Source organism: Zophobas morio, unplaced genomic scaffold (assembly GCF_036711695.1).
Source record: "Zophobas morio isolate AGI-343-1 ecotype UQ-CSIRO unplaced genomic scaffold, CSIRO_AGI_Zmor_V1 ptg000019l, whole genome shotgun sequence".
NCBI lineage: Eukaryota > Metazoa > Arthropoda > Insecta > Coleoptera > Tenebrionidae > Zophobas > Zophobas morio.
The window spans coordinates 1,541,458-1,562,913 of NW_026972124.1; the positions used below are offsets into that span (position 1 = coordinate 1,541,458).

The 21,456-nt window shown below is 37.1% G+C and overlaps 2 protein-coding genes across 2 annotated transcripts; one reads left to right on the top strand and one right to left on the bottom strand.

Annotated features, from left to right (window-relative positions):
* Positions 1-9: 9 nt before the first annotated feature.
* Positions 10-1,708, top strand: LOC135131246 (GTP-binding protein Rheb). Its single transcript, XM_064058894.1, has 5 exons — positions 10-510; positions 561-632; positions 683-890; positions 975-1,104; positions 1,154-1,708. The coding sequence occupies exons 1-5, from the start codon at positions 462-464 to the stop codon at positions 1,241-1,243; spliced, it is 549 nt and encodes a 182-aa protein (XP_063914964.1). The 5' UTR covers positions 10-461; the 3' UTR covers positions 1,244-1,708.
* A 185-nt stretch (positions 1,709-1,893) lies between these two features.
* Positions 1,894-17,469, bottom strand: Dsx-c73a (doublesex cognate 73A). The gene is made up of 5 exons (XM_064058893.1): positions 16,816-17,469; positions 3,820-3,933; positions 3,629-3,769; positions 2,569-2,722; positions 1,894-2,516 (listed from the first exon to the last, which is right to left on the bottom strand). The coding sequence occupies exons 1-5, from the start codon at positions 17,281-17,283 to the stop codon at positions 2,335-2,337; spliced, it is 1,059 nt and encodes a 352-aa protein (XP_063914963.1). The 5' UTR covers positions 17,284-17,469; the 3' UTR covers positions 1,894-2,334.
* Positions 17,470-21,456: the final 3,987 nt, after the last annotated feature.

Genomic DNA, 21,456 nt, shown 5'->3' on the forward strand with positions numbered 1-21,456 from the left:
CGAAACCTGTATCCAATCAATTTCATTAATTAAAGGGTTTGAAATTTTATTTTCCCGTATTTGTAATATCCGTAAATGCCCCCTGACTATTTTATTTCTTAATATTTAGTTTCCGTCTTTTTGTGCCACCCCTCGCTACAAGCATGTCCCGATAGGTCCTTTTTCTCATTTTTTTGTGCGCACTGTCATTCAGTTCGCATTTATAGTTACAAGTACCTTCATCCAGGCAATAATAAATGTGATTAAAGAAAAAAGGCAAACAATAAACCGCTTTGAAAATTATGAAACGCAAAAATTTTTTTTCGAGTAGTGTGCTGTGTAAATTGCCTGTCATAGTATGCCGTAACCTAACTAAAAAATTCTTCTGTGTTGGTTGATTTTCGGTTGTTTTTTGAGTTAAATTAGCTTATTTATTTAAAAATCTCGTACATGTGATAGGAAATTAAGGTCTTGAAGTGAAAATGTCGTGTAAGCAGCGGAAAATTGCGGTTATGGGGTACAGATCTGTCGGTGAGTTCTGCAGCCATTGAGCGAAAAGGACGCTTAATTTTACGTTTTAGGTAAGTCTTCCCTTAGTATTCAGTTCGTTGATGGGCAGTTTGTGGATTCGTACGACCCTACAATCGAAAATAGTAAGTAAAAGACTGAACGAAAAACTTACCTGAAAGCCTGAACGTTTTAGCGTTTACAAAGACTGTGAGGATAAATTCACAAGATTATGAGCTTACGTTGGTAGATACGGCCGGACAAGACGAATTGACTCTCTTCCCATCACAATATAGCATAGATGTTCATGGCTACGTTTTAGTGTACAGTATAACAGATATAAGGTCTTTTGAAGTAGTGGGAACAATTTTTCATAAACTACAGGATCTCAACGGAAAGATCCAGTGCGTTTTACATTATTATTATTTCTATTATTCTATTATTAGAATGGTCGTTATCATTGTGATTAAATTAAACTGATATTTCAGAGTGCCGGTTGTTCTGGTAGGTAATAAAACTGATCTGCATATGGAACGCATGATTTCATATGAGGAAGGTAAAAAGTTGGCTGAAGACTGGAACGCTATTTTTCTAGAAACATCAGCTAAGCAAACTGCTGTAAGTCTTAATTTTTGAAAAATTGCTGTGACATTTTTTTTTCTTGTAGTCTGCTTCTGAAATTTTCCACATGTTGTTGTCAGAAATGGAAAAAATCGATGGTATTTTGGGTGACAGACCGAATTGTATTATATCTTAAAAGGGATGACTGGAAACACATTCAAATTGCTTTCTTATTTTCAATAATTTATAGCTTCACTTCCCTTTTTAGTGATAGTAGAAAGTGATAATGTTAGCATATATTTTTCAAATTGCTATTTTGTGATGTACTGTTTAAAATTTATTTATGATATTAAAAGTACAAATTTTTGTCAGCTTGATTGTAAGTTTCACCTTGTATGTTTTCTGTCAAGTTTGTTATGCAATTGGTGGCCTCTGTTTATTGTATTGTATTTATATGAGTGTTTAAAAGTCACAATTGGATAAAAAACTTGCGTTAAGTCATTGAAATTTTAATTATTGTTAAAGATGTAGCTATATTCTGCAGTTCACAAACTTTGCAATCAAGAAATATATTTTACTGACAATTTCTTCATTGGAGATTACTCTAGATTATATGTATATTTATTATTACTATTTTTGTTATTAAACATGATGTGAACAACCAGCGTTTTATTTATTTTACATTTAAATGTAAATCTTTTATGACACAGTAGGACTCAATAATTCGGAGTGTCAAAAATAACGTTTTACTGTAGCCAACATAAGTGTAATGTTGGTTGCATATAACGTCAACAACAGTCAGTATTTGGCGCGTATTTCAAATTTCTGTAAGTAAAAATAAAAGTATATGTCGTTATGTCTTTATTAGCGCGCCATATATACAGAAATATAAATAAAAGCAGAGTATTTTTCAAATAATCTAAATAATATAAATAAATAAATAACTTGTTAGAACCTTCCACCAAAAGTTAGACAGTCGTGCTACAGAAATATGTGTATTAACCCACATATAGCCATGTTTAAAAAAGTACTAAACGGCATTCTAAAAACCTCCATTTTCGAAACGCGGTTTCGCCTAGAAAGTAGCGACCAATTTTTACACGCATTTGATAAAAATCGCCACTACTTACACACATTTTAAACATGGCCATAAACATCACTAAATTACTTTAAAAAAAGTCACTTTCAGCATTTGCTAAGTAGGACGAACACAAGCTAAATTGCTTAAAATTCCTCATGTCTACATATAAAAAATCGCTAAATCACAATTACACTAATCCGCCATATTTAATCCCATAGTGCCGACTTAGCTAACTCGACTGCTTTATCCCACGGGAACGGAGGGACTTCCACCGATCGGGAGGTCCTCAAAGGTCGTCCACGACGTTTAGTGTCCACGCACATCATACCATATACTCTAATACCAGGAACACTGGCATAGGTCGGCTGATCGTGAGACATCGGACCTTCTGTAATAACAAAATTATAGGTAATTCGTAAAGGGTACTTTTGAAAACTTACCCAAAACGCTCACTTCGGGACATCTACAAATCACCAAATAGTGTGATTTACCGGTGCGAATGTTCTGGAGAGCAAGAAGGGACCAATCGCGAGGAGAACGACAAACTCGCATTTCAGACGTGGGTTCGCAGGTTTTTACCAAAGTGAGGGCACGCTGGAACAGAAAAATATATTTTGTGACCGTAGACACGTCGCTTGAATGATGAATGGTGCATCAATCGATAAAATTTCATATTAGAGCCCACGCACGCCGGAAAACGTGCCCGTATAGTTATATTAATTATTTGCGTCGCAAATGTGTAGAAACGACAGGAGTTGGTAGATTTGTTGCGGAGATTGTTTTATTTGAAAATGTCACTTGAGAGCGTGGACTTAACGTTGCCGTACAATAGCTGCATTCCGATCAAGAAATCGTGCACAGAAATTTTTACAGATATGATCTATTGTACTGTGGACCAGCGTTTTTTTGTGGTTGAAAGTTCCGTTTTTAGAAAATTAAAACTTTCGTAAGATGTTCTTTGTTTGATTGAATCAAAGTGAGCGGAAGCTGGGCTTCGTTGCGATATAGTTTGTCTTTAAATTACATCTTGGAAATGAGAAGCAGCTGTAATTTTACACAGTTCATTGAATATAATTGCAACTAGAGATTTCGCGATTGTATCGAGTGTATGAAAACCTCTAGCACATTTATAGTTCAACGTAATTAACCTTAAGGAGATAATTAGAACATATTTGTCTGACTCTAAGCAGGAGATTAAACGACAATAGACGCTCTGTTGGAAAAACATAATTATGCTAGAGAAATAAGTAGGATTTGTTCTGCGAATCCTACTCGCCATCACAATTATAAATTCGCAATAATCACTACGTCCGTTCAAGAATTGAGTACTCACAATGTGCGCCAATTTTCTAGCAATAAAATTATAGCATTTCAACGCTTTAAGAAGATTATAGAACGTGAATAGGCACGCTAATAGTTCTAAGTAAGGACAAAAACCGACTTCCCGACAACTAAATTTAACCAAGTCGTCAAAAAAATGTTGCTTCAACGTCCACTTACCCTCGACTTTCTGTCAATCATTAATTCGGTGGTATGCAGATCGTCCGAATTCAGCGACGCAGAGCAAGGATCTCTGTATCTCGAAGGACAAGCACAAAGAGGTTGCGTCCAGTTTAACCTGACGTACACCGCATTACAAACCTGTAAAAATCGTGTTTGAATGTACTAATCCACGAGTTTCCAAAACTTACTTGCTGGATTGCACATTCCGGAAGTAGGTAAATGTGTTGGTTGTGTGGGTAGTAATGGTACTTTGTTGGTTTCACCAAGGCAGCGCTAGCGCCAGCCGGCAAGGGCAGCAAATTCTGTAAAATAAAAATCACGTAAAAAAAATCAGCGTGTCCCGCAGAGTTTAGGTTTACAAACTACGCGTTTTAGCAATTATCCACATAACGGTTTGCGAAACATGAAATAATTGCGACAATCTGACGGTCTCTTTGTTGTAATAATAATAAGTGGTAGGTATCAATTACACCGGCTACTGTTGTTACGCGTGGCAATTTACGACGATCGTCGATTGTTCCGTGTGAATTACAGTGGAATTACTGGAAGAGAAGAGACAAGATTACCTTATGTGGTTTCTATCTCCAGACTAATAATTAATGTAAATCTTTTTGTAGAAAAACAGCGAAGAGAGAGATACTGTTGTGATGAGTCATCTGTTTCAGCAAAAAGGCAATGATGTGTTCCACGTTCATGATAATAAAAAGTCTCCGTTTTTAATAAACCATTTATAGGAGAACGTTCCACGAAATACGCCACCACAACTATAAAATCACCCATTATGGGTATAATGAAGATAGTAGTCGCTTTTGTATTGTAACAGAGCGTGCCGCTTATACCAAACGCGGGTTGTTGCTACACTTGTGCCGCCTTTCGCAAAATCCACCACCTCTAACGTCTAAAATGTCAAATAAAAAAAAAGAAAAGTCAGCGCGGATTCAAGTTCTCTTTTCTTGGAGAGGTTGTAGATTAGATTAGAACTTCGCCAAGAAAAGATGATCGTTAACCTCGTACCTTTAATTGCTACTAGTTATTAATGTTTATTGACGCTACTTAACATATTGTCAACCTGAAGAGGATTTCCTTCGCAGCCTAATTTCCCACGCTTTGAAAATTTCTAAAACAAATGACAGTCGCACCGTCCGTTATCTAGGAAGTGCTTTTTCTTGATATATTCCGCCACATTGATCTTAATTATTTGAAATTTCCCTTTTAATGACTTCCGATTTGCCACAGGCGTCGTTCGCTGTTATATTATCGGATTTTTTATATTTCTAGCAGCAGGTTGAATATCAATACATATCGGATATGTATCATTAAGAAAATTGTAAACTTCCAAGCTTCTTACGTCTGACAGTTATTAAGGATTACTTTTTGGGTGATTATTTTGCTCGAGTATGTAAATAAGCCAGTTTTCACTGCGATGACAACAATGTGTAATTGCTAATCCAAGGTGGTGTTATTTCCGGCGAAACGGGTTTACGTCAACGCCTCTCGAGCAAAAACGCCAGAAAAAGTGTTATTACCGTGATTGTGGTGGCGTTTTACTTCGATTTTTTTTTTTAAAGGAAGGCGAAGTTAGTGGCTACCTGTCGTAAACTTCGGTCAACGTTTACAGTCAGACGTGTTTATCTTTATTAATTTCCTAATGCGATAAAGCAAATATGAGTCCATTATGAATTTGTGCTAGTAGGTTATGTGTACTCATTTTGAAAAGGTAGAATAAAAGCAAGCTTTGTCAATAAATATAAAGGATGTCATTAAACAGTTTCTTTACAATGTAAATATCGAGGATAAGCATAACCACTTTTTTCGAAATACTTATTAAGTGTCATTTATCACTTATTCGCTCGATAAAGTAAAAAGAAGTTGATTTATAGTACACACAAGTGCGAATTATTTGTCAAAGCTATTATAAATAATGACTACAAGGATAAATTTGTTTTATATCTGACTATAATAAATAGGTAGATTGATATTTGCGATTCTTGTATGATTACTTTCGCATCTGTTCTCAGCTCGAGTGTTTTTTAATAAGAAGAAGCCAATACTTGAGCGAAGAGGAAATTCTCTGTGTCAATATATGCATACAGTTATAGATGTTTTTTCTTTCGTTGTTCGTGCATACTTCGAAAGTTCTAACAAGCGTGACCAATGTAATGATTGGAATTTCAAAAAACAGTAATCCAATTACGACACCCAATATAGAAAAAAATAATTGAGTGAATTGTAGCAATTTAGGTACATAAAGGTGCCTACAAAACAAAATCCTGAACGCATTTATTCACATAACTGTAAATTTAAGAGGAAGGATAAGAAGCCGAATCATTAGAAGCAAGTGTCGTTGAATTTTAGGTCCAGTTATGCCAACGTCCTTTGCAAGTTTAATTTCCTTCTATTTCGAGCCGTGTGTCTAATTTTGCTTTCTTCTCGGACGCGACAAAAAATCGACATATATGTTGAATTTGTTTCTGCCCTAGTTACTCTGGTTACAATGGGTACATAATTTGTAGCACGAGACAAGATTTAAAAAATAAATGAGTTTTTGACAAGCAGTGTGCTTCTCGGAATGCCGGCATGTCATTCACCATCATATAAGGATAAGAACTTATATTGTTGCTTTATGAAGAAAATCACGATTCTTATCCTTAATTACGACCACTGCAACTTTCTCCGATTCGAAAAAATCGGCCTAATTCTCAAGAGGAAAACTGATTAGGTACGTTCGGGCGTAATGAAACCGCCTACGCACAGAATGTCATGTTAATAACTGGGTAACAGTAAACAGTTAATTTTATTTTGTATGAGTTTGTACTCATTAAAACGTAAAACATCACACTCGAACATCGCGTTGAAATTTTACCATTTTTATAAAATTACTCTAGCATGCGAAACTGCCCTACTAACCGATTTGCTACGGCGATCACATTATCCTTTACAAAAGGACATGCACTTATTAAAATGTAAATTACGAGAGCCAATTACGTCTTTTTTGCATCGGGATAAAGCAATCCTCGGGCACCGTGTTATCAGATTTGTTATGGTCTTGTTAACATGGACGCGTCGTTGACGCCTAGAAACACCATGTATAACAAGGGCAGTCCAAAAACCAAAAAACGACATTTTGTTTTCACAATTTTCGGTTTTGAAGGGGTTAGATCGAGTGAACGGCGCCGCTGTTAAAGCTCGCTTTCGCTGTCATGGCAATTAGCCGAGCTTGGCGAGCGGTGTCCAAGCAATATATTATCGTGAGTTTATCCCGCTGATTTATCGTCCACGATGCTGAATGTATCAAAATCGTATCCTTTGAGTATGTTCTTGACCTATGACAAAGCGACGCATGCGCACGCGATTTACGTCAAGGACAATACAGTCACGATTTGTCTCTTATGTTTATACATAAGCTATAATTACGGTTTGAGGTGCAGTCATTCAATATGGTTTAATTATTTCCAGTTTTTAACGAGACATTGGCAATACTGTTAAGCGATCGATTAGATCGAGGAAATCTGCTACATAACGACAAGGAAATTATTTCGAACGAATCTGTCCCGTTTTGATAATTAGAAACAGACATGGACATCACCAATATGGTGGACTTTTACAATTTACTACAGTTAGTGGGAATTTTGAGTAAAAATCTTTTGTCACGAAATCCATTGTTGCAAATAATTTATGTAATCGCTGAAACACGACAGCATTTATCACAATTGTTCACTTCTACACAAACTTTGACAATAATGGAAATGGCAAGGGTTAGAATATTCAGCCATTTTTAGCGCACGGACGCCATATTTAGTCTAGACGAGTCAGCATACGACCGCAACAGTTAGAGTTAGGTAAGGTCGGCCCGACACAAACAAAGGTTGTTTGTGGTCAAGGTATCGCAGAAGTGCCTAAGTTCCCAAACTTAAAGACTAGAAGTGTCTACTCAACTCTCACTGCCCATTCACAATGGACATAAGGCATAACAAGTACATAAAGCTTACATAAATACGTAAAGTTGAAACGATGGAAAACGTGTACCCCTGTTCACAGTGGACGAACGTAATTCTTATGCTTATGAACGTTTTATGTAATCCTTGTGTGCGTACACAAAGTTGAAATAAGTTCAACTTTGTGCACGAATTATGTCAAAATTATGTTAAAATCTAGGGACTTTTGAATGCTGTTATTGAATTCCCTTTGACAGTTGGCACTTCACACCTTTGATAATATTATATAAATTATAATCAAAGCTTCTCACTGCGAGTGTGTTCTGTACTGCGAGTTGTCAAGTTCGAATATCGTATGAAATTGTAGGTTAGATATTTTGATTGACTCAGTTTGAGGTTAGCCGTTTCTATGTTTAGCCGGGAGTTATTCCGTTCTGCGTTTGCGCAGTTTAACAATTCTTACAAAGTTCACTCTGTCCACTGTGAACGTAGATAAACATAAGCCAGACACAAACCAAAAACGTAAATTATGTTATGCGCTCGTTTTTATGTCTTATGTCCATTGTGAATGGGCAGTCATACTGATCATGAACTACACAATTTGGACACATGCTAGCGACGCAATTTCCAACAACATGTAAGATGTGGAGATTAAAAACCGGCCTTATAAGGCGCAGAAGTGACGTGGGGCTCGTCGTCAAGAGGACGTCGTTTTAACGTCAGATGGAATGAATGTAGTGGTATTATTTGAAATTTTTAGCAACTCTGTGGCCTCTGCTAACTGTTATTAAGATGCCGAGTGAATTTAAAAATATCTCCAAGTTAGGAGTGTAATATTAAGAATAAATGGAACGTCAAGATTAGCACAATGCGCTGAGATCTGGGTTGTGCACGTTCATGTTTCCACTGTTAAACGGTTAACTATTAACATAGGATCACTGGGCAAAACAAGTCAGAGCTAGTTGTTAATTACGTTCAGTTGTGTCTATTTTAAGTATATGCGGAAGGTTTAATTTGCGGCTTTTTAAAAAAATGACGCTTCACACTTAGGTGTAAAACACCTCAAATTATAGCAATTTTGCTCATGGCGTACTGTTCTTTTAAATCCGACACTTATAAAGCAATGTGGTAGATAACCAGTTTTTTTTGGTCAACAACTTGCACTGTATTTATTAAGTTAATGATGCTGAAAGTGAAGTAAATTACCCATTTTTACTACCAAATCGAATCTGGATGAGATTTGATCGCCGTCGTACTGCGATAATTTGACTTTTTGTGGGTTTTTGGACAATGGGGGTTTCTCACAAGTACCTAATCTACGAGAAGATTAAATATGTGAGCTTAATCGCGATTTAACACGACATGACGGATATATGATAAAATCACACGACTAATAAATCTCGGCGGAAAGTTCACAAAGAGGTAAGTCACTCAACTCGCCTTTATCGCACAACAAATACAAAAATTAGTACCAATCTTGCTGAAACGTGTCGAGTTTCAGTATTTTTTCAGCTTTGGTAAAAGTACGCAGGTGGCCTAGAACCGATTCCAAAACCGCCACGGATTGTAGCCCTTACGGTATATGCCATAAAGGCGAACCTCGATCTAAGGTCCTTTTTGCACGTTAGTTTGTGATTTGTAACAGTAGAAATGTCACGCCACGGAATTGAATCATCTTCAGTTATCGTGAGAAAGGAAAACGAAAAAAGTAAAAGTCGGAACACGTTTTCTTGCTGTTAGAAACGCAAAACTAACGGACGGTGCTTCAGAACACAATACCAATCGAAGTAAAGACTATTATATATCTTATCCGTGAGTTGGATGTTACGAGCCACCAAGATTGAAAGAGATTGATGTCGGACTCTAATGTATTATATCGCTCTTAAGATGGAAATTTTTTTGAAAAACGTAGCTCCGAGAAGTTGAAGTTACTCATCTCGAACATAATATATTCCGTTTAAAGGTCGATAAAGTATCTTCAATACACTTAATTAACATCAGCCGTGCGTGATTCAGGATTTTATGCATTATGATTGATTAAAACGAAATAATTAGATCGTTATTAGTTACAGCTTTTCCGTAAATTGAAGTAGTACCTAATGTTCGAATCCCATTATCATTTAACTTGCACGTCTGAATTGGTTTATTATTGCTTTTAAATTGACTTATTAAACAACGAACAGAGCAACCAATTCACGCTAAATTAAAACCATTTGCGCTTTATTAAGTAAAAATTCTACACGCTTTTATTAAATAAGACATTATTATTAGTATTACTCAAGTACAAATAACCATCATCAACTGTTTCAGTTTCGTCGTTTTTGTAACACCTTCCACTTTAAAAAAGGTTATTATGTATGTATTTGTCCCGTTTTCGTGCCTTTCAAATCGGTCATAGTGGCACAGTGTAAGCTGTTCGTGTTTAACTGTAATAAAAAATTAAATTACTGTTTGATGTGCAACCTAGTGGTTGCATTTTGCATTAACACGCTTCGCAGATGCTAGTCATGAAAGGTTCTTCCAAAACTATTCACTTTAATAAAACGTGCTAGTTTGAAGGAGACACACTGTACTGTTTTGCTTTTATTTGCTGGAAACCGTTAATTACAAGTCTCGGGGTATCGGACAAATATTTCTTATTGATATTTCTTAATTATATAGCTTCAATGGGTTATAATTCATCCAACGAAAGGAACTGTAAGTGGAAAATTAGTTAATTGTTTTTAAAGTGGTAGTTTAGTGGACACGCATCGTATTAATTCGAAGTCATTGTTGTTTCATAATTATGACACTTTTGACACATTTAGGCCGACAACGGTACTACTCGGGAAAGAAAAAACGGATGCGTGTTCCCAAAAATGGAAAATGATTGCGAACGCGATAGACAGAGACAGCGCTATCACATTTTATAATCGCAAACGGCGCTAACTGTACGTCGAGTGGTTGATGTTTACGACTTTCGGATTATTCATTTCCTTTAATAAACGAGACAGCAGGATATTTTCTGCAAGGAAATAAATTTGATCTTAGGAAGTGTTTTAATAAGTGCAGTTTATAAGATGATGATTTTTAACAAATATGACGATGGCTTTCCGTCAAATAACGTAAGCGTTACTGTAGTGTCACATTCGTCATACCTAAACGGTTAAATTATTAACTTTGATTTATCTGCGTTCACTCTATAAGTGAAATGATGAGTTTGATGGAAATTTATATCCGTAAGTAACCGTTACGACATGGTCGTGGTTAATGATGGTTAAAAGTCACAACAATAGACCACATAGAGTGAATATGATTATTATTGTAACTGGTGGCGAGAGAATGGGTGCGTGATTTTGGACTTTTCGTGTTTTGACATTTTTGAATAGTGACTATTACATATTGAAGTTAAAAACTGACGAGAAATATCGCAATGAAATCACTTGTTTCTGGTGAGATTGCAGTCCGGTGACCTTGCTTAAGTATAGTCATAGTATAGTCTCGTAGTAAGCTCTTCCTGACGTTAACATATCTTGCATGTCTAAATTAAACATCGGGAGTGCCTACGGATCGTTTGCCGCTCCGGTGGTGAGATTATTGTAATAAGAAACAAATTACTCTCTCGTAAAAATTTCCTGTTAAGAGGAAATTGCGAGATGACGATAACTGCCTCGTTTTATACAAAGAAGCAACTAAAAACAGCTTCCATAAACTATTAGCAGAACGATGGGTAAACAGCGATTAAGAAGCTTGAAACTTGATAAAAACTGGTATAGAAGACGGCGCCCTTTGACCCCTCGCACAGTACCGGATTGACTTTTGATGAGTCATTCATCGATTGCTTAATTTCCTCACGTCTTGTAACTGTCTCCACCCGATTTTTGTGTTTCAAAACGCCCGAGGTGTCGGCGTGGCAGTTTGATAAATTCGCGCAAGAAAATAACTGTCACTTTTACGAGTGTAGCTCGTCTATGCTGTAATTTATGTAAAATGATAGTAATTGGCTGAATCTCGGTGTTGGTCGGATTCTTGCGTAGGTATGCACAACAATGAGCTAAATATAAAATTCCGCAATCTTACTTTCGATCATAACTGTCACAGCAAGTGACAGATAAGCTCATTATGCGGCGCATACATGCGCATTGGCGGTATAATTAAGTAAATTTAGCTATGCCGAACGGTAATTACTCCATCGCTCAGTTTATTTGCCAAAGGATCATAAAGAGGGAACGCTACTTCGCGATCACCATCATAAAGATATGAAATATTCATTAATACTCGTTAATGAACGTCTTTTATGCCCGGATTGTGAAAAATCAGAGAACGCACAAAGTACTTCACGATTTTCCGAGCACCTGCGGTTTACATTAACCATTGTTGAAACGTGAGTGCTTATTATTTTACGCCCTACTTACTTACGTCCCAATTTTGACAAAACACACTGACTATCTCCGGATAAATGACAAAAGCATTTTCTCACGAAGCGCCACGACCTTACTGCTTTTTGTGGAATTATATCCATTAATCTTCCAATTTGTTCAAAGTAATTGTGCTCGACCACTTTATTTTCGAATTAACACAGATTGAGATCTAGACGATCGGTCACGACGAAATCTACGCGACAAGAAAAATTCGGGATTGTGTAGGCGAACACAGTTTGGAGTCTTCTAAATCGGGCAATTAACACAGCACGGAGCCCAATTAAAAACGATACACGACACGAAGTATAGAGGGTTGCATGATTCGACGCCCTCGGTCACACATTTTTGACTAACAGTAAGAATTAGAAACAAAAAAAAAAGCAACAAAAGTTATCTTCTTTGTTCGCACGTTATAAAATAGCCAAAAGTAATTGCTTTAATTAATGTAGGTACGTTAACCGTTAGTTACTTTATACTTCAAGCATTATTGTGAAACTGTAAACTGGGCTTTCTGTAATTTATCACGTGCAATCTTCGGTGTGCCGCCTACTCAAAAACTAGACTGCGCTATAATTGTGCCGTCTTTCGCAAAAACTCATCATTACTAGTGGGTCTCGTGTCAAGTGGATAACTGGTCTCCGTGACGTGTAAGCGCCATGTGTCATGTTCAAACTGATGTTTTGTAACGAAGTGCAAAAATTCTTCTAGTGTATATCTTGAAAACGACGTTACCGTAGAAAAACTAGCCATGCATAATCTTGCATGTCGATGTTAATTCTCCTTTGTTTGAGTGTTAATAAGCAGGCAGCAGTTGGTAACTGCTCGTTAAACATTACCTGGAGGCAGTGGAAGGAAGAAGCACCCAATATTTGTCTACTGAAGAATGCAACAATTTCCTTGCGAAACTTGAGATATCGAGTGGCGCCTGTACTTCTTTTAGCTTTATTAACGAAGCAAGTGCGTCTAGAGTGATTATCGAACGATGAACTATAATAGAATTTATGTCTGTCATAACATTTAATATGCGAATGGGGAAATGAGTTCTGGAATGATTACAACAGAATGCGGATGCCCGCGATAAATAATTTTCACTTTCAATTATAATTTTTTTATTATTTTCATCGCCAACCTAACAAACAAAAAAATGAGTGTTCATGCCCCTTAATTGCGCTAAGCCTGAAATAATATCATGCTTCTATACCCGTTTTAAAGCGTGACACATGACTATCAATACGCCATGCTAATTGAATTACTAATATAATAGTTACACGGGCGAGTGTTACAAAAAAGAACTGTTCGGCCCATCGCAAATTAATTTCAGCACAAAGCACGAAACTCATTTTGTAACCCAGGCACGAATCGTCTTGTTCGCACCTTGTTACACTACTAAAAATAAATCGTGCAATTAACCTTGCAACTTGCAGAAAAACTGTGCTAAAACAATTAACCACATACGCTGAAAACTCATGTAATCGAGCAAACATCCGTCGCGCTCGCTTGGCAAATTACTCGCTCCAGGAATTTGACAAGTAGCACTAGCGAAAGTGTCACACCAAAACCAGCAGTTTTTCGAAAAGTCGCTGCAAACACAGAAAAGGGACGAACGGAGTACCTTGCGGAACGCCTTCGGGTTAATACACGCTAAATGACAAAAAACCAAAAAACCCATCACCTTTACTGAATTGCATTATTATCTAGTGAAAAAAGCGCTATTTGCATAGGCCAGCCAAGCGTCGAAAAAATTAATTGAAAAATGCAATTTACTTATATTTACCGGAACAAATCGTGGCTTTATTAATTACAAAACGTAAAAAGTGTAATCAAATTGACAATTCGAAGAGGATTCAATCCGTTGGAGTGTACGCTCGACGACGAGGAAAATGAAATTTTCTTTGTTTAAAGTACCACTTTTGCTTTGACACGGTTCATATAGACGATCGACTTCCTGGTATTAATATACACTCACGTAACTATCTATGCCATTCTTCCTAAAAAAAAACAAACGGTTGGTTTTCCATGCGGTTTGCTATGTAGATCTGGGAAATAAGCACAAATTGATTGTTTGTTGGTAATACATACCCATAAGAACCAAAATATCCAAAGCGAAGGTTTTTGAACTTGAACTTGGTAGTGCACAAGTGTAATGGTGCGGAAAGATCTTCTACCAATGTCGTTTATTATCATTACAGATTATGCACCATCTTCAATAATTTCTTTTCCCGATAGAATTCAATCTTATGCACCGATGATTGCGTTTGTTTCTTTTCTTGTTTTTCTTCTAAAGGTTTTTTCTCGTTAACCAGTTTATAAACGCTCATGTTTCGATTTTAACGCATCACAAGCGTCCAACGTATAATTCCACGTAATCAGCCCTAATTAATAGTACCACCGGATATTATCGCTGTATCGCGCTGCATTAAGAAGAAAAAGATACCACTGATGATCCTGAAGCCACATTTACACGAAAAATGTAATTACGCCTGTTTAGAATAGCGAAGGATTTATGGCGGTACCACCTTTCTGCATTTTTCCCAACCGTAATCGTTCATAATCCTTCATAATTTCACACTTGTCCACAATTTATTTATGACTACAATAAGATATCTCCTAATGACTTTCTAGCAAACGCATACTTTTGTTTTATTGCTTATGTTTTCAACGCTGTGGGCTACTATGCATTTATACATAGATAATTCTACTTAGCACGCACTTTAATTCCAAATCACTAACAAGTAAATCAAAGAAATATGTCTTTGGACAGTTCGTCGTTATTCATTGACTTTAATGTGTACTTTGGATGACTATTATGGCGCGATAATCGCTGCTGGAGCAACAATAGAATCCAAAGAATTAGCTTTAAATCTGGATTCAAACTGAACGTCTTTGTGCAGCCGAAGGCGGTACTTTTTCGTCAGAGGATTCGAGAGCAAGTTACACTTATCATTTGGTGATGGATAACTCAGGAAGAGAATCAAAAATGACAGATCGTCCAACGAATCTAATTTGGAAGTCCTTTATATTCACTCCTATTATTATTAATGATGATTGACAGCTTCCGATGATTGATTTGGAGATGTAAGAAGTTTTTTTCACGACTCGCGAATGTCTCAATTATCTTTAAACAATCTTACTGACAGAAAAAGAACGGAAGTGATCTGCGTCCCGCGGTAGATTCTTTACAAATCTTAAAAATGTGTAACGTAAACGCGTTATCTCACTTTCATTCACGACAGCCGACTTAGATAAGTTCTAAATGGCAAGAGCAGTTAGAATAAAACAAAACTGAAACGAAACTGCTTTGTCACGTGACTACAATTAGAACAAAACGTACCAAATAATCAGTCGTGCGGTACCTTATTATTTAATCGAAATTTTGGCTAAAACAAATCGGGGATGCGTCAGATTCGACCTGATTATTGACAATTTAACAAACACAATGGAGTCTCGAGCACGACGAGCAAATCACTTAATTATACGGATTCGTGTACGTCGTGACATTTTCCTTTCTTCTCGACGCGTTCGTTTCGTCTTTTAGGCAGGGTGGTACCACCCAGAAGACGATCGAAGTTTTATCGCACTCGTGCGAAAAGGGTGCATTAATACGTCAGGTGCAGTTATCGTAGCGTGATAATCTCAAAGATGAGATTATAAAATCAAGAAGTGCGTCTGGTGCGACTTCCGGACCTGCTAATTGAAGTGTGTAATTAGAATTTGCATAGCCTACCATGATGCATATCAAAGCATAATGGCAACGGCATGCAGCGTCCGTCGTGGTTGATCTGACTTGGGTCATTGAGCTGCATCGGTACTAATCTTGAAGCGACCGAACAAATTTATCGCATGTAAGCATCACAATTTTGTCAGATTTCCATTTTTCGCCGTTTAACAACTAGACAACATGATGAATATGTATGTCCACACATGTGGGTACTACTTCCTCGTCTTCATCCTATATTTAATGTAGTACAACCGACCGTTCCAAGATTGCGGATTTGCTTTGCCATTTTTACACAAAACTAATTGATTTGCTGAATAAGGAAGATATACTCACCGGTGTTAACCTACGCCCACAGTCGTGCCTAATCAAGGAACCACTCTGTTGTAACCTCCCGACGTAATTAGTTTTTGATTTTGGAAATTTTTGTGAATGGTGCTCGAGATAACGGGGCTTTTTTATGCAAAACCGTTGCTAATTCAAGCTTATCAAATTGTTCGGCTACTGGCTTCTATTTTTCGCAAGGTTATTGTCGTACGAATCAAAGGAATTAGACAAGCATTGAAAGTGAAGACGGATTTTGAACATCGGATTTGCTATATCATTTCGCATTATAGAGGTCCCGTACGTCCATACCGTAAGGAAAATAATGCGAAACCACATAATCGATGTTTCCATTAAAATTCGCACGAAAAGACCTCGGCCGCAATTTGACAGTACTAAAACTCGAAGGTGGTACCTGAGTTATGGCTAGAGAAACCGCGATAATGAAAACATCAACGGTGATTTTTTGTCGCCAAAAACGTCTAAATGCACTTCCCACACTATAGCGTTCTCAAATTAGTACCGAAAGACCACCACTCGAATTTCCGGTCGAAGCGGTAGCATAAACTTAAATACAACAATTCGAACTTGGCATTTTTCGACCAGACACTAATTAACACGAACAACAAAAAAATTATAAATCCGTAAGCCCGGTAAATTTTAAACATTTAAACCCGTTACGTGTGTCAAGTACCTGATTAAATTTTTTTGCGCTAGATACAAGCAATTAAGGGCTATTTACATCGACCGTTTGAAACTTAATTGAACCAGTTTTTCATTTCGTTGAGAAAATGCATATATCACACTAACCTGGCTGATGTTCGAGGCTATCTTAACTTGTGGCTTTTCCCTCTTGCTCAAGTAGAACTCGTGTGTCCTTTGATTCTCCCTTGGCTCCTCCGTAGTGACCGTCACTTCGTGGGTCGTGGTCTCCATGAAAGTACTAGTCTCTGTGGCGAAGCTCGACGTCGAAAAAATTCGTTTCGTGGTGAGCGTCCCGTTGATCTTCCTCGTCGTCGTCAAGGGCACCATTGTCGTCTTCGCCGTGGTGACCTCCACGGTGGTACCTTTCGCCTTCGTCGGTCGTTTCGCCGGCAGAGTGGTTTTCGGCAACCCCCTCGTGGTAAGGTTCAGAGTGGTAGGCGCGACGGTCGTCACTTTGTCACTCCCAGTCTTCCCCTGGCGCAGCCAGGACGAAAGGAACTCCTGAGGGTACTTCCAAAATTGCGACTCGACTTGCACTGCGCACAGAATAGCGACGAATATGAAAACGCGCATTTTGAAAATTTTCGGAACTGCAGACCAAAGCTTGTATTATTTCCGCGGCTCCGTCAATTTCTTGAGATTGTTCGCGGACGCGTCCTTGGGTGGTACTAAGCCGGTGGTACTTGCGGAGGCTTGTGAAGGTCTGTGCCGCGGAAGAAGCTTCATGCACTATGTACGCGATGCAAGCGGTTTACCAACAGCTAACCCACTTCCTAACCAATGATACCGTACTCAAAGCGTCCAATTTACTCCCTCCGGTACTGTTCTTGCGCCGAATTCCTGCAGAAGCGCCGGGGCCAACCTTTGCCGAAACGGCTTCACTCTTGCCGAAAAAGCGAGGGCAGTACCGAAAGTACTAACGGTACCGTTAGCGATCGCCGGGGTGTTTAGTATTTTAAAGATTTTTTGAGCCGGGTTTGCGAAGTACTTTCCCAGTTTGTGTCGGTCTTGCTTTCCAAACTGTTTCCTTTTTTGCTATCGTATTGAGCGTTGAAATAATCTCGTCAAAAGCAAAACGCCTAGTGACAGCGATCCGCTATTTGTGGTTAGATACTTCCGAGTAATTTCGTCAATTTTGTTTTAATATTTTGTCATTTTTGCGAGTCCGTTACTCCTAACCTTAACAAATATGCCGGAATTTGTCGCACCGTACTGTACAGTTACAGTTTAAACGTGCCTACTAATTTACGGAAAGTACTCGGAAATAAATCTCGCTTAATTAAAATATTTTTTACGTTTTACAGCGACGATTGTCTTCTCAGTCACAGACATTATCAAATTTAATTTAGCTACTTTTTAACGGAGAATGAGTTGAAATCATGGGAAATTTTTGCTTCAAGTGTCATTACCATTTTTGTAACCTAAATTTTATCGCAGATGTTATTGTTTGATGCACGGAGGTGATTATTATTCTCTTCATTATTAAATGTTACAATAATGCAAGCACCATGGGCTTTGTGCTTCTATAAAAAAATCTTATTATCTCTCACAATAAGTGCGGTCACTTTGACTATTCGCGATGTGAATAAATAAATAAAAACTAATTGTCTGACATAATTTTAACTTCATTAAAAACTTACAATGAATCTTAAGTCTTGTTCTCCTTTTTGAAAATTTAGATTGTACATCAATTAGGGCTAGCTGAAATTTAAAATTTTACGCACGCATTGAGGACGCTTGACATTTAAAGCATTTAATGACTTCTCAAAATTTTAATCACATTTATGGCAAATACAATAACACTCAGAATCGAAATGAAAGGAGATCCGTAAAATGTGTAATAAAACAAGTGAAAGACTTCGTGTAGTTCGCGTTTGATCGCGTAAAACTCCATCCAATCAAATGATTTTTGCAAATTGTGTGATAAAATGAAACTGGAGAAGATGTGACATTCACAATATTTATATATTGAAATTGTTTTTATTTACTGTTATTGGTAAAAACACGCAGAATTTGTCATAAAAATTAAAACTAATTACAAAACAGATATACTCAGAACGTTATTTCTGTATCGACTAAAATTTTACTTCTCGAGACTGAGATAAAGTAGTATTGCGATAAAGCCATCCGATTTCTCAGAATTAAGATTCCATCATTATTTTTGTTGTATCTCTTCAAATGAGCAAAAACGCAGATTCATCTGTCCCCATTTATTTTTTGGTTTTATTAAAATACGTCCGAATCGACCGAGTGAATTTCGACCCATTTATCACGATTTTCTAAATTTAACTAAACCCATTTTCCTGTAGATTTTGGGGCGCAGAAATCACTTACAGCCTCATTTTTTCGTTAACTCCAATCGTTTTTCCAGAAACGCCCATTGAAATTTCGAAATTTTTAGAAATTATCGAAAATTCGCATTTCATGCCGATTCTTTCGAAAATGTTGATCCGTGACCTTCAATATGCTATATTTTTAGAATCAGCATGTCGAGATCTACGTCCCTGAATTTTTTCAGAATTTTTAGAAAACATTTGTAACAGTCAAATTTTTCCTTCTTCAAATTTCGACTAATATTTGACATTTTCGAATCTTAACTAAATACATTTTCTTGTAGATTTCGAGCTCTACAACTCAAGTGCGGCTTCGATTCTTTGATAACTGCAACCGTTTTTCCAGAATTGTCTGTTGAAATATCGTAATTTTTAGAAATTTTCAAAAATTCGCATTTCGTACCGATTCTTTCGAAAATGTTGCTCCGTGATCATCAACACCGTACACTTTTGGAATCAGCATGTCGAGATCTACGTCCCTGAATTTTTTTAGAATTTTTAGATAACTTTTTTAAAAGTGAAATATTTCCGATGGTCCCTTCTTCAAATTTCGGTCCATTTTCGAAACTTAACTACATATATACATATTTTTGTAGATTTCAGGCCGCAGATGTCACTTCCGGCCTCATTTCTTCTATAACTCCAACCGTTTTTCCAGAATCACCCTTTGAAATATCGCAATTTTTAAAAATTTCAAAAAAATCCGAATTTCACACCGAATATGTCGAAAATATTGCTTCGTTACCATAAACACGCTATATTTTTGGAATTAGCATAGCACATAAAAATAATTACGATTCTGCCATTATTTTTGCAGTACCTCTTCAAATAATGGAATAAACGCAAATTCACCTCTTATATCGTGGTTGGCATTATCCATCTTTTTTTTTTCTTAGAGAAAATTAAAATTCTGAAAATCAAATCTTATTATTTTTCGAGAAAGTGAATATATTGTATATAAAATAACCTTCGATCAATTTTTTCGACATCGAACTGTCAATACAAGTTTCCAAGAAAGTGGAAATAGTTTATTTCAGTCATTATGACGTTGATGAGATTTGACGTATTAGGTAAAGAGTAATAAATAACTTCTAAAAGGATAATCAAAAATTGTAATAAACCTGTTTTTTTATAATTTAAACAAGTTGGCTTAATTGTCTTGATTTATTTCTAGATACGGCCTTACGATCTACCCGCATAAAGAAAACCAAGACAGGTGGTATATGCGAAAAAAACTTGCACATTTACCTCAATGACTTCTCCAATTAACCATCTTACTTTCTGTTTATATTATCTCTAATGATTCTGCCGTAATTGTCATGCAATTTTGCTTTTGTGTTATTTGTGTTTCCACCATTTGCGATTAATGTGTTGATATGATTGACACATTTAATTTAACAATTCCTGTCGTTCCGAGGATTACGGTACACCGACGGCTTAATTATCGACAGTTGGATTTTTGTCAACTTTCAACGAGACGAGAGTAATTGCTGGCATTTTTACCTTTCCATATTTTAGAATAGTAGAAAGAAGTTTTATATGGTGAAAATACAGTTAAGGTCAACCTTATATTTTCTAAACGTGCAGCTCTTTGTGGTGATAAGTGAACAATGCCACGACCAACCAATTAGGAAGACTGCCGACGTCGAAGTCCCAATCACATTCTGCCTCGGTTTATATTTGTTGTTTTAGCTTGGAACCGATTAAACCGTTTGTAGTTCGACCGAGCCAACATATTATTACGGGAAAGGCATAATAGTCGCGTCGTGTGCGCATATATGAGAACCGTTCCAACAAAACGTGAAAGTAGAGGGCCGAAAGTAACGCCCTGCGTAACTGCTACTGGATTTTTCGGCCGGCTCCGCCGCAATTAGCGAGTCATTAGCGAGTTCGATTCGTGCGAGATGCAGATGCAGATTGTGCATTAAGAGCAAGCAGATAAATTCAGCACTTGGTCGAGCGGTTTAATCGCGTAGGCCAAATGTCGAATCCTGAACAACATTGACCCACATCGCGTCGAACGCGAAGTTTTCACTTTTCCGGCGGGAAAATCTTCAAAGAACAAAGCTAATTCGAGGAGATAAAGAATTAATCGCGCTTGTCACGACCGAAATTACATCGTTCACGACGATCGCCGTTTCTAGGCCGAATTCGATCGGCGATCGTGATTTTTGTGAAATTTCAACAACGGCCATAAATCTTCATCTATGAAGTTATTTTAACAATTAACGCCTCGGTTGTATTTCAACAATCAAATTCTTTGATTATATCTTGTATGATTCGACGTATGGGTATATTTTTTTCCCTTTTCTGAGTGCTGTAGCCTGCACGCGAACAAAGATTTTCTACCTTGAGGTGGCAATTTTAGTACTCGTACTATTCGTAGTGGAAACGAATTACCTTTTTCTCGAAG

What these genes read in the sequence shown, in the direction of transcription:
- LOC135131246 (XM_064058894.1), top strand. Translation starts at nt 462, where the DNA reads ATGTCGTGTAAGCAGCGGAAAATTGCGGTTATGGGGTACAGATCTGTC. An exon ending in TATGGGGTACAGATCTGTCG is followed by an intron (nt 511 to 560) that starts GTGAGTTCTGCA and finishes TTTACGTTTTAG; the next exon opens with GTAAGTCTTCCCTTAGTATT. An exon ending in CGACCCTACAATCGAAAATA is followed by an intron (nt 633 to 682) that starts GTAAGTAAAAGA and finishes TGAACGTTTTAG; the next exon opens with CGTTTACAAAGACTGTGAGG.
- Dsx-c73a (XM_064058893.1), bottom strand. Translation starts at nt 17,283, where the DNA reads ATGCGCGTTTTCATATTCGTCGCTATTCTGTGCGCAGTGCAAGTCGAG. An exon ending in TAGCCTCGAACATCAGCCAG is followed by an intron (nt 3,934 to 16,815) that starts GTTAGTGTGATA and finishes TTTATTTTACAG; the next exon opens with AATTTGCTGCCCTTGCCGGC. An exon ending in CGGAATGTGCAATCCAGCAA is followed by an intron (nt 3,770 to 3,819) that starts GTAAGTTTTGGA and finishes CGATTTTTACAG; the next exon opens with GTTTGTAATGCGGTGTACGT.